The following is a 12541-nucleotide window of genomic DNA, read 5'->3' as shown; positions in this document are numbered from 1 at the left end:
AGGTAACAATTGATATCCCAATATGGGGAAAAACTATTTAAGATTCTATCCAAGCTGTGCATGTCCCAGTAAAATCCTTTAGGGCTCTTGATGTCTGAGAAACACACTTTCTGTGGTTAGCTTATTAGCTTATGTGCTGCTTATTTACTTAATAAAGCCATAGGCTACCATAGAAGCAATATTTGGAATTATGGTTTTATTTATTTTCTGGTATTGAGGACGTGAAATTGATGTCCTGACTGAATGGGAGTGATACCTTATGGCTCAAACCCTAAAACATTTTTCTCTTTAATGGCTCATTCAGGGTATGCCAAGGTTTTGATTGACAGCTAAATTCTCTGGTGTAGCCAGAGGAGAGAGGCAAGGGCTCAGCTGGATTGTTTTCCGTGGCTTAGGTTCCAATTCCCAGCTCTCCGTTTGGCAGAAGGGATCCACTTTGCCGTCAGTAAACTGTGACCGTGTCTCAGGGCTCTGATCTTTTAATACCTAGTCCCAAGAACTTTCCATTTGGAGTCACTGATCCAAAACCAAAAGGGGGTTTTCACCGTGTTTATATAAATTGCAGCCAACAAAGCAATAATTTGAGTTGCAGGTCTTGTCAGAGGCATCATCAGTCTTTTGCTTTCAGCTGTGTGGTAGTGCACTTGGGTCTCTCTTGCCTAGAGTTGTGAGTCATGAGTTATATTAACAGAAGGTGAATATTGTTGTTCTTCTCAATATGGTTTATTTCCTCAATAAGCATTGGGACTGAGCTGCACATATGCCAGATAATTGGAAGAATGAAGGAGTTTGCTGGTTAGTGCAAAGCTGTGGCTGCTTATCACGCCATATAGTGTAGATATATACTCATGGAAAGGAATAAAGGATAATATTATTGCTATATATTTAGATTGTTTGTTATAAATGAGATTTATTTAGTTAATTGTGCTTTGTAAGATATCTTTTTCCAGTCTCTCTCTCTTTCCCTTCAGCTGAAATGAAGCATGAAGCCCTTTAATGGGTTGCAGAGTGCCACAAACTTTACCCATAAGGCTCTTCCTGCTGAATATCAGCTACTTTGTAAAAATACAGCTCAAAAGCTTGTTAGAATGAGATGAATGGAGAAAAAAATCCATGCAATGCAAATTTTGAGCAGGGAGAAGAAAAAAAAAACATTGAAGGGAAATTTTTATATCACAGCCGCATCTTTGTCTGACAATATGTTTATACAAATGTGTTAGATAGTTCAGTGTTGCTTTTGAATAATTAAGTGGGCGGAATTCATTTCATGGATTAATGCAGCAGAAATGGATATAGCTTAGCCTATATTTATGGTTGCAAATTTGTTAGAAATGTGGTTGCTTTTTAGATAACTGAATATGGCATGTCTAGACTGAATCTCGTTGCAAAGTTTCATGCGGACGCTAAACATGTCTTAAAGACTCCATGAAGAGGGGTGTATTTTTTGAATACTATAACAGCTAAAAATATGACAGAAGCATTCAGAAAATCATTTAAGATTGAAATGAGGTTTTAAGACTCCTCAGTGTTATGAAACACGTGTGCTGCTGACAAACACGGTGTAGGAAGCGGAAATTAAGCTAATCTCCCAATGTTTATTTTGGCTCCAGAAAGGAAATTGTGTGGTGCAGCAAACAGGATTTGCCCTCCGTTTCCCATCATATCTCAGCAGGAGTGTGTCTGTTAAGCAGCCCTAGAATTACGTGGAGAACACCTTTACGATGCAACACCACCTACCCGTCCTGTTCAACCCTTCTTTCTCTGAGCCGGCTGGACAGGGGTCCAGTCGCCCTGACCACACGTGCCGGTTCCCTCTAACCTTTCCTCACTCACAGTTGTGCGCCACACAAACAACTCTCTTCACAGCAAGAGACTGAAGTGCACTCTATCAGTTTGCCAAGTGCACTTTATCAGTGTGTCGGCCCGAAAATCAAAGGCAGGTCATTTTTCCTCAGGCTGCGCATGTTTACTTTGAGTTGTTGCTCTCACACCCACCCACACAAAATATATACTGAAATTCAAGCAACCGATGTACTCACGGTTCAGTCGGAGAGGCGATTAGGCCTTGCTTCAGTGGTGGTGTTTGAAGAGGGAGGAAATAATCATTTGTGCACGTCCTGAAGGGATAGACTGGCAGAGATTAAAAAAACAACAACAACAGATATATCCTTCAATGAATTTGACCATTTTGTGTTTGTCGTTGCAATACTTTAGGCTTTTTAAATATATATATATATTTTTTTTATATATATATATATATATATATATATATATAAAAAAGCTTGTTAGAATGAGATGAATGGATAAAAAAAATCAATGCAATGCAAATTTTGAGCAGGGGAATTTTTTTATTTATATATATGTTTTTATTATATATATATATATATATATATATATATATATATATATATATATATAATTTTTTTATTTATTTAATCAATTAACAGTTTGTTGTTAAACTATACATTAATGTCAAGTATTAGGTTGATTGGGGTCAGCGAGAACATTTTTGAAAAAATAAGTATCTTGCTCACCGATGCTGAATTTATTTAATCAAAAATACATTAAAACCAGTAATATTATGAAATATTATGACTATTTAAAATAGCTGTTTTCTATTTTAATACATTTAAAATGTAATTTAGTCCTGTGGTGGCAAAGCTTAATTTTTAGTAGCCATTACTCCAGTCCTAAGTGTCTCATGGTCCTGCAGAAATCATTCCAAAATGCTGATTTGGTGCTCAAGAAACATTTATTATTATAATCAATGTTGAAAGCAGTCCTGCTATTGAATATTTTTGTGGAAACTGTGATCAGGATTCTTTGATCAATAGAAAAGTCAAAAGAACAGAATTTATTTTAAATAGAATGTTTTTAACAATGTAAACTGACAATTAATTTAACGGATTCCTGCTGAATAAAAGTATTAATTTCTTTCTTTCAATAATAATAAAAAAAAATCTTGCTGCCCCTAAACTTTTGTATGTTTTGAGCTCTCACATTTCTGAGTGGTAAAGCGGAGGCATAGCATTTTTAATAATGTTTGCCTACTGGGATTTGATTAGATCAGAGGAACATCACAGAAATTACTCCTATTATTATTTACTTGTATATCAGTGGGCATCATACTCGCATGTACTTTAGAATAATGTATAAATCAATCTAGATATTTTTTTCCTTTTAGCTTTTGGGTAAATATGCATCCTTTTCATGCAGAGAGAGCATCTGACTGCAACAGTTCGACTAGACTAATAGTGCCTCTGATGCTGTTATGAAAGATTGCTAAACTTGGCAGGCAGCTCGTTAATAGTCTCTGAAGTCGTGATATTTTTTGCCTTACCATCTGTGGTCTTTTCTTTTCTTTTCTTTTCTTTTCCCTCTCTTTTTCTTAAAGCTCTCCTTCCTGTCAATAATGTCGTTTAGCGCTCTGAAAGTGATTTGTCCAGGGGACATTCAGTGGTTTAATACTGACTAAGCAAGAAAAACTCAGTACCAGACCAGGACGTGACAAGATTTCACTCCCGGATCATTTTGCCATCGTCAAGCATTGTTGTCTCCATCTCTCATGCCATGCTTTAGATTGTAACAAAGTGAAATTTATGATATCCATTAAACGCGCTCTATAACTCGGGTCATTTAGTCTTTCTCCGGGGTTGGGATTGATTTGCGCCAGTCAACAGTCAGACACCAAAAGGGCATTTAGAAGTGTTTTTCTGGGGTGACTAGCCACCTTCTCCTCTACGCAGGGTCCAGAATTAACACTTGCCAAACACTAAATACAAATTCCTAAATAAAAGATGCACTTTAGTGATAGATAATTTTAATAGGAAATGGAATATTACAAGGTTTAAGTCGGCCTATTAAAATGATAATTACTCCTTGCTGGTTTAAAATGTTCTTTTTGTTGTGGTATTGTGAACTAGCAATTAACCCATTAATTACCCATTAATATAAATGTATACAACTTGAAATGTATAATTGTGGAAAGAACATTTAACATATTAATATTTTAAAAGTGTTGTTTATAAGTTGATGTATTTAAGTATCATGAATTAACAAAGTAATCAAATTTAACCTTACAGTTTAATGTTGACTGTGGTTCAAATAAAAGGCTTAGAGTCTACTAAAGAAAACATTTGACATGGCTTGTTTGTACCATATTTTTCCCCAATTGTTTTTACTTTACTATTTTTTCTCCAAATTTTCTTTGTGACACCAGTGTGGAATATTCCTCATTTAACCACAAAAACAAATGTATGAGGAACAAAATCCTAATCTATCATTGTGTTTTCATCACAGTTTTACAGAGTGACAGTATATAATCTATAAATTGAAAAACATTTTTTTAGTTTAGAGGTTATGTGTGAGCAGGATCCATGATCAAAATGCTAACACATCCGTTTGTCATTAATATACAAGGGAAACTCTTTAATAGTTCCACTGTTGTGGATAGAAATATATATTGTTTATAAAAACTATGCAAAATACAGTTTCATGCACAGTAAGAATATTTATGGCCTACCATTGGCAAAATCATAATTGTCGACTCTATGAGTGTTTGTTTTTGTGTTTTGTGCGCTGCGCGCCATTAGGATCTCTCTGTAGGGGGGACGTCAGGCTTGGAGGTTGGCCGCCCTCTCGGTGAGAATGCAACTGATGGCCTGCCGAGCACATGAAGCTTCCAGGCATGCCTTTTTCGGTTTTATTACCATCCTTCCCTTTTGTATGCGACTGCCACAAAACGCCAAACAAGCCCTACTCAAAGCATTTTGTTTTAGTCATTTTGTTGTTCAGCCCATATGTCATGATATCCATCTCTCCACAACATTTTCACATGCCTTTCTGCTGCTTTTTCTGCTCCCTCCCTCTTTCGCCCTGTCTTTTTGCATCCTCCCCCCCTTATTCCTCTCTTCTCTTGTCTCCACAAGCCTCGGTGTAGAGAGCTAGAGAGCAAGAGCAAGCACATGTGGGGGTGGGGAGGAATCACAGCTGAATTAGTTGGTTCTCTCCGATTGGTTGAGAGGCTGGGTATTGTGGGTAGGGGGGAGAGAGCGGGGCGGGCGACATTTGTTTATTACATATTTCCCCCCTTCTCTTATCTTGTGTTATCACGGCAACAGCTCCTCCTATACAAACATAAAATTGACAGTGGAGGGGAAGTATCGGGCTCACTGTATACAAGGGGAGGGGTGTGTGTGTGTTTGTATATATGCGTGCGTGTGTGTGTGCTGTCTGTCTGCCTGAGAAAGAGAGCCATTTAATTTGTGGAGTGAGCAGGGATATGCGTCAGTTCGTCCACCGTATCCTAGACACTGCCGATGCCGTGTCCACCAACTGCTCAACGTCACGGTTTCATCAGGCAAGAGGGGTTGGCGCTCGGCAACGCCACCACCAGAAGAGAGAGACAGGCAGAGAACGAGAGAAAAGCAAGGCAGCATTGGTGCACTGATGCCTGTGCGCGTGTGTGTTTGAGTTGTCTGTGTGGGGCTGCCGGCGGTCCGCTGCTCCTTAGTTACTCTGGCTTCTTGCTGCTGCTGTACGTCCTTCATTCTGTTTGCCTCTGACACCATGATTTTTTGTAATCACTTAGGTGAATACAAGAAGGACGAACTCTTGGAAGCTGCGAGGTGAGTACATGCCTTCTCAACCTTTCCTCATGTCATTTCCCACTCTCTCATGATTCCGTTCTCTTCCTCCCTCCCTTGCTTTTTCCATAGACGCTATTTTTCTTTTGTCTGTGCACATGGATATGAATTAAGGCATGTGTCGGAGAAGGTGCCGTCAGGACCAGGAATGTCTCACTCAATGGATGCATTTAATACGTACATGTGATGGCCTGGAGGAGCCCACTTCCTACACAGAGGACAGCCTGAGAGTTTCCATTTAGCTGCATGCCATGGGCAGAATGCTTTATTCCATGTGGTGAATTCTGTTTTAATTGGTTTCCGAGTGCTGCAGGTGAAACCAGAGGAGAAGGATGCGAAAGAGACAACTTCACATCCTACCTGTTGTCTGGGGAAACTCCATTTCACCAAACACCTGATTGTCACCATAGGACACCTAGCCATGGAAAAACAAGACTGCCTTTTGAAACACGTGACACGTAGGCAATCCCAGCAGTCACCACCTTTTCGTTACAGAGAAAAGATGTTCCTTTTCATACTCTGGTCTACATCTCCATTGGCCTTACCCCCCTTTTTATACCCCTGCCTTCAGGCACAGCCCAGAGCATGGATACGAATCAGGACTCTTGTTTTTTTAATGATCAAGAGAGAAAGGAACTACAAAGACCTTGTAATTCTCTCCAACATTAGGAAGAAAGATTGATAGGAACACGTGATCACAGGGGGCTTCATTGTTGTGGAATTAGGCTGATCTCTGCCCCACCCCTTTAAGGATGGCACGAGTAACGCTATAAATTGAGAATCATTTTTAGAGACTTGCAGAATGGAAGGTGGGCGATGCAGATAGACAACTATTTGCAAGAAAGTCGGGTTTGACTTATGGCCTGTGCTCTTCTTAGTAGTAATCTCCCGAAGACCAGGATGCATCTGCAAACGCATCAAGAAGATTGATGACACCCTCCCATTCCTCAGCCTCTCTTCCCAATTGTAATCTCACAGCCAGCCCTTTTTTGCCATGTTGGTGGTGGGGTGTGCATTTAAATGAAGGAACTTATGTTGTTGTTCATTTAAGCCAGTTATCTGCAGTTATTGGCAGGAGTATCCCAGAGTAACTGGGGAGAAACAAACTCTTATTATGCAAGGTTCTGGCAAGGCTTGTCCTGTAGTAAAGTCTCGGACTCAAGTCTGCTATTGTCATAGAGTAGTTTTTGCATGCCTGCAAGACCCTGACAGTTTCCAAAGATGGAACACTCGACGTCGACATGTTCCAGCACAGGAGCACGACCACATTGTTTGGCAGCTAATATATCTCCTTGCCATTGTTCATCTTTTGATTAGAGTGGGATCAGGCCCATCTCTAGCCACAGATGGCATGAGGTTTTGGTCATAGCCGTGGCAGGCCTATCAAATTCAGCACTGTGTTGTAGCTCGTGGTGCTGGCGAAACATAAATGTCGTTGGCAGGTGCTGATGATTCAAACATCTCCAGGCCACGGCTCACTCCAGTTACAGCAGGAACTTTATAGGATATCCGCAAGTGCCACTCCTATGCATATGATACATTTAAATTGAAGGTACCCTGTCGGTCTCTTCTTTATGTTCCATAAAGTAAATTACCAATAGTAATAGTAATGTTTGTCTTACATCCTCCTTTCTTGACTTTTATTCCCCCATCTCTCCTTTTATCCTTTACTCCTTCACTCCTTATCTTCTCTTTGAAATTCACTGTTAGCTTATTCTTTTATACTGTTCCCCAATGTTCTTTAAAAACTGCTGCTTTGCTTCAGGAGCGGAAATGAAGAGAAGCTCATGGCCCTGCTTACGCCGTTAAACGTCAACTGCCACGCCAGCGATGGTCGTAAGGTAAGAACATTCACTGCATCATTAACGTTTGACCACTGTTTGTGAATACTCCATAGAACTGTTAATATTCTCCTTCCAACAAACTTCCAAAACTGAGCCAAGGTCGATGCCATATTTTATTTTACATGAATGAAAACAAGCTGATTTTTTTAAGCTGATTTCATTCATAAGCATCAGGAAAGTCGGTTCACACACAATGTCTCTCAGCAGAGTTAACTAGTCTCAGTCAACTTCTGTCCATGGTTATTATAGTTTTCAAATCTTAATTTAGTTTTGTTATTTTGTTCAGCATTCACTCATTGTTAGATTTTTTCCCCCTAGTTTCACTATTTTAGGTTTAGTTTATATAGTCTAAAAAGAACACCTAAGAATACTTTCTGTAAGTAGTCATTTTGCAGTCATGAAAATTTATTTTAGTTAAGATGGAGTTTTTCGAGTTATATTAGTTTATATATTTTATTTCTGTTAACAAAATCGTTTTTAGATTTTGTTGTATTTTCACTAGTGACACTAACACTGCTTCCATCCTATTGGAAATAATAGTTCCAACCAAAATACAATTGTTTCAAGTCGACTGGTTAGACATTGCCTTCATATGAATATTTAATTACATATGGTGTCTTCCATGACTAAGCTTCATTGTGAAAATGCAGCATATTTCACACTTTACCTTGCATTCATTGGGTTAATTTTGCAGTTGAAAATAAGTTTTATCATCAAATTAAAAGTAAAAGTGAATGCTGAGGGTTGGGTTTAAAGCTGAAGCCAAGAAGCATCACTCTTATTTAATTGGTTCATATATAATCAAGTAGATAACTCAAGTAATTTATGTGGAACTGCCATTTAATTAGACTAGTTTTTGCTGCTGTTGTTGTGCATGAGTGTTGCATTGGTTTCAAGATTAAAGCAAACCCTCAGGTTTTTACGAAGATGTACTGCAGTTTACTTTCAAGAGTACTAGCCTGCAGTTCACTCTTTGTGTGTAACATGAGCTTTAAATTGAGTTTTTGGGAACACTTTATTTTACAGTGTCCTTGTTTCCATAGTAATAACTATAAATTATGCATAATTACAAGCAATTAAACCTAAACCAAACCCTCATCCTAACCCTTACCCTTTAGTAAATACATGTAGTTAATTATTTTTACTCAGTGCTTAAATGTATTACACTGTATAGCACGGATGCCTTAAAATGGATATCTATTTTTTAGATAGTCTTATATATCTATTTAAACAATACTTGACTGTGTACAACGACTTCTCCATCAATATTTGTCACTAAGGACATGATCGGAGCAGTGAAATGGTTGTAGAAGTGTCCTAATCTCTCAGTGAGATCAAGGGCTTGATTTAGAGGAATTACTCTCAGCCGCTTCTGCATGTAGTCCTCATGCGTATTTATTGAATATTGACTGATTTCCCAAGCGTGCTACCCAAAATGTTTTTTTCCCTGCTTTGGTAAACATTTTAAGAAGAGTCTGGCTGCAGACATGAACTCTCAGCTCATTTCCACTGTCTGTGACATCATTTCTGAAAACTGTTTTACAAAGATTTATGATTTATCACATAATGAGTCTTCTAATTCAACTCTTTGCTGTCTATTTTGAATGTGACAATAATAATTTTAGATTGCTGATGCAGCTTATAAATGCATTCTGAAGGATGCTGTGATGATTTTCCAGTTTTTTTTTTGTTTTTTTTCTCGGGGCTGGTCAGGATTAACCAATCATAGTTACTTGTGATTACAGGCTAAGACATTTTATTAAATCATTTTAAAGAAATTGCTTCATTAATTTCCTTTTGTATGTCAGGTACTAATCCTTTAAAGCATCAACATGTGATTTTAATGAAAAATTGTATGTATTTATTTATTTTACGTCTGTAATGCTTAAAAATAATACAATATAGTCTCAAGCATAATTCTAAATAGACCAACTACGGTTACATACATGATTATATATGACAGTATATGTTGTGTTTACTGACACGTATATATTGCGTTTCATCATGAACATCTCATTTGAGATATTACTTTTTCCCAGTTCCACTGTAAAGAATGCAATTGATGTCCAGACATTTCCCGACTCGTGAACATTTTAATGCAGTGCAAAATGGATATCCCAGTGCGGCTTACTGCCGTTTATTTTGCAAAATTTATGGCACAACATACATTTTCTCCTTTTGATCAGAACGTCGGCCATTTCACACTGGACTAAACATCCTTCGGTTTTTTAAACTCCTTAGATTGAAATTCATCCCTGAGCTTGTTTAACAAGGTTTCTATTCATCTTAAAACAGGTGAGTGGAGTAAAGGCTCACTGAGCATGTGCCTGAGATTGGCTTTTATCGACCCAAGGACCCATATCTTGCGCCTCTGTGTTAGCAGACCTCTAACAAAGTCTGATGCTCGATACACTATTTGAGAGAGTGTTTCTATGCGAGATGCCGTCATTAGTAAAGGGATTATAGTATTTAGATGCATCTTGAATGAATCTCAGATGATTCAACCCACAATAGATTGGCATTGCATTTCATGTTTAACTGATTTTGGTTCATGATTTGGAAGAATTTTACAATCACCATGATAATGCTTATTCAAGCACAAAGAGCTGGCGTTTGCATTATGCCGGGATAATCTTTAGCTCTTTTGGTCTTAATGAAAAAATGCACTTTCTGGGTCCATCTGCTTTAGTTGGCTGTTTTGCTCTCCCATGCAGCTTTATGGGTGTATGAAGATTAGTCTAAGGTAATGTTTATAGCAGCTTCTGCCTGAATCGCGAAGATGCCACTCTCCTGCCTTTTGTTGCTTTCTTTGCCAACCCTCTGGTGCACTTGCTACTTTATTAGAAATAGAAAGACACCACAGGAAGAATAGAGCATAGCAGGTTGTCAAAGCCTAAATACTTTGTTTGATTTAATCAGAGGATACCTTCTTATGTAGATCCTACTCTGTAGACAGAGTTTTCCCTATTGTCTGGTTACCTCGTTTTATTCTTTATCTTCTCTGCTGTACAGTGAAGAGAGTCCTTGAGAGATTCTCGGAAGTGAGCTCTGTCCCTTTAATTTCATAGCCAATTTCTTCCACCTGATACTCCAGTCTCAACCATGAAAAGTTATTTGACTTACAGTGACTGCCAGCACTGTTTAGAGACACAGCCTTCCTCCACAAAACTCATTCCATCCTGTAACTCTGAGCATATTTTGGCTGGACCTCCGCCAAACCCCCATATGGTTGAATTATGTATTCTGTGTTCAGACAGAAAAGCACTTCCTTGGTCTTCTGTCCACACGTCTCTGCGCCAAACAGTGTTTTGTGGTTATACTCCATATTCTGTAATAACTGTGGGTGTATCGATTTAGATTTGCACGGTTTGGTTTGTATCACTGTTTCGATCGATAAATACTTCATATGTTTCAGCTAAGGGTGTAGCGGTTCAGGTCAATTTAAAGCTGTTCACTTTATAAACTTGATATTTTATCACACCCAATACTGCCATGATTGTCCACATTGTAAATAACAGTAAATAACAGTCAAATTATTACATCTCAATATTGAAAGTGAAGGCTTTTTTCAGCAAATTAATTTTTTGTCATATTTATGCACGAAATTAACAACATTAAACTGCAGTAATTCCCTACATAGTTTTTTTCATATATGTGGCTTGTGTCATCAACAAAATAATTCTGAATATTTCAGTTACTTTTATTATTTTCTCTCTATAGGCTTATATACAAAAAGTGATTCAGCAATCCAGAGAATTATGGTAAATGCTTTTAAGAATGGACACCTCGCAATTCATATACATTTAGTATTTGTATTTTCAGAGGTGGTGTCAGACATGAGAGGAACTCTTGTTCTAATATAATATTAGGCAGCCTTTACTGCTATTTATTGCCTTTTCTCTTCCTACTACCCAACGCATAAATGTTTACAGCGAACACAAGATTTAGTAAATGCTTTGTCCACCTCTCGTTTCCAAAAGTGTGGGATGTTTGTGTTGATAACGCCGTCCTCAGCACTACATTTTCGTTTTATAGAGCTTTTGTCACAGTTCCTTTAAGCTGCCCAACCAACCGAGCAGGTTTGATTCGTTTTTTTTCTTTGACTGAGGATAGAATCATGGCCCTTGTGTTGTCTGTAAGCGAAAACGCCATATGCTGGTGGGTAAGGTCCACCAGGTCCGCTGCAGCATATTGTCCGTTCTTACACTACATGGTGCTTCACCACGGTTGTCTTTGTCATGCATAATGCTTTGATATTCTGACTGGAGCATGAGAATACAGTAGACATCCTTCCCACTGAGCTTTAATTAGCCAATATATCTCCATTCAACATTAAATCTTCCGCTCTACTCTGTTGCCAAATATGAGCAACTTTGTATTGATGACAATGGTGTGATTCACTTTCACCCGCTCTCCCTTACAAGTGAACCACTTTTCATTTGGTAATTATATATTTGCCTCAGTGGCCATCACGCTCTCAGCCCTGGATCATGTAACAGATGGCCTTGGGTCCTCAATTTATTGCTTGCTGTTTTCCACACACTTCACCTCTCTTGGGATTTTTGGTTATACAGGACATATCATTCATAAAATAATATTGAATTTGTTGTTGTGTTTTTCCCTTCCCATGTTCCCAAGTAGAAAGCACACACATCTTGTATTGTATGGAATAAGATTGCCACGACAGCAACATTTCATTAGTCGATACAAATACATCTGATTTTCTCGAAATGCCAATTTCGAGACGACACAGCAATGTTCAATAGTGACTATTATAAAAATATGCACTGCTTTATTAAGTTATTACAGTTAAATATAGGGATGTCCCGATACCACTTTTTGCCGAACGAGTCCGATACCGATACTTTCATTTTTGGTACTCGCCGATACCGATACCGTAACCGATACCTGAATTTTCACTGCATTTGTAATTTTTAAATGTATTAGTAGATAAACCAAAATAATATAAATCATATTAGTTGGCTTAATTTGTTCATCAAATATATATTTCTTTCAGTTATTTTCATGTTTAATTAAGCCTGCTAAAATGCA

At 38.0% G+C, this 12541-nt stretch overlaps 1 protein-coding gene across 2 annotated transcripts in view; it reads left to right on the top strand.

Annotated features, from left to right (window-relative positions):
* The window catches only part of tnksa (tankyrase, TRF1-interacting ankyrin-related ADP-ribose polymerase a), a 110389-nt gene that overhangs the window by 37042 nt on the left and 60806 nt on the right, over window positions 1-12541 (top strand). For both annotated transcript variants that reach the window (XM_084136403.1, XM_084136402.1), the window contains 2 exons: window positions 5591-5627; window positions 7411-7486. In XM_084136403.1, coding sequence (XP_083992529.1) covers window positions 5591-5627; window positions 7411-7486 — 113 coding nt within the window. The remainder of the gene's footprint in view (window positions 1-5590; window positions 5628-7410; window positions 7487-12541) is intronic.

Source organism: Abramis brama, assembly GCF_963993115.1.
Source record: "Abramis brama genome assembly, chromosome: 15".
Lineage (NCBI taxonomy): Eukaryota > Metazoa > Chordata > Actinopteri > Cypriniformes > Leuciscidae > Abramis > Abramis brama.
The sequence above is the reverse complement of the archived record's forward strand: the minus strand, read 5'-3'. Positions and strand labels throughout refer to the sequence as shown.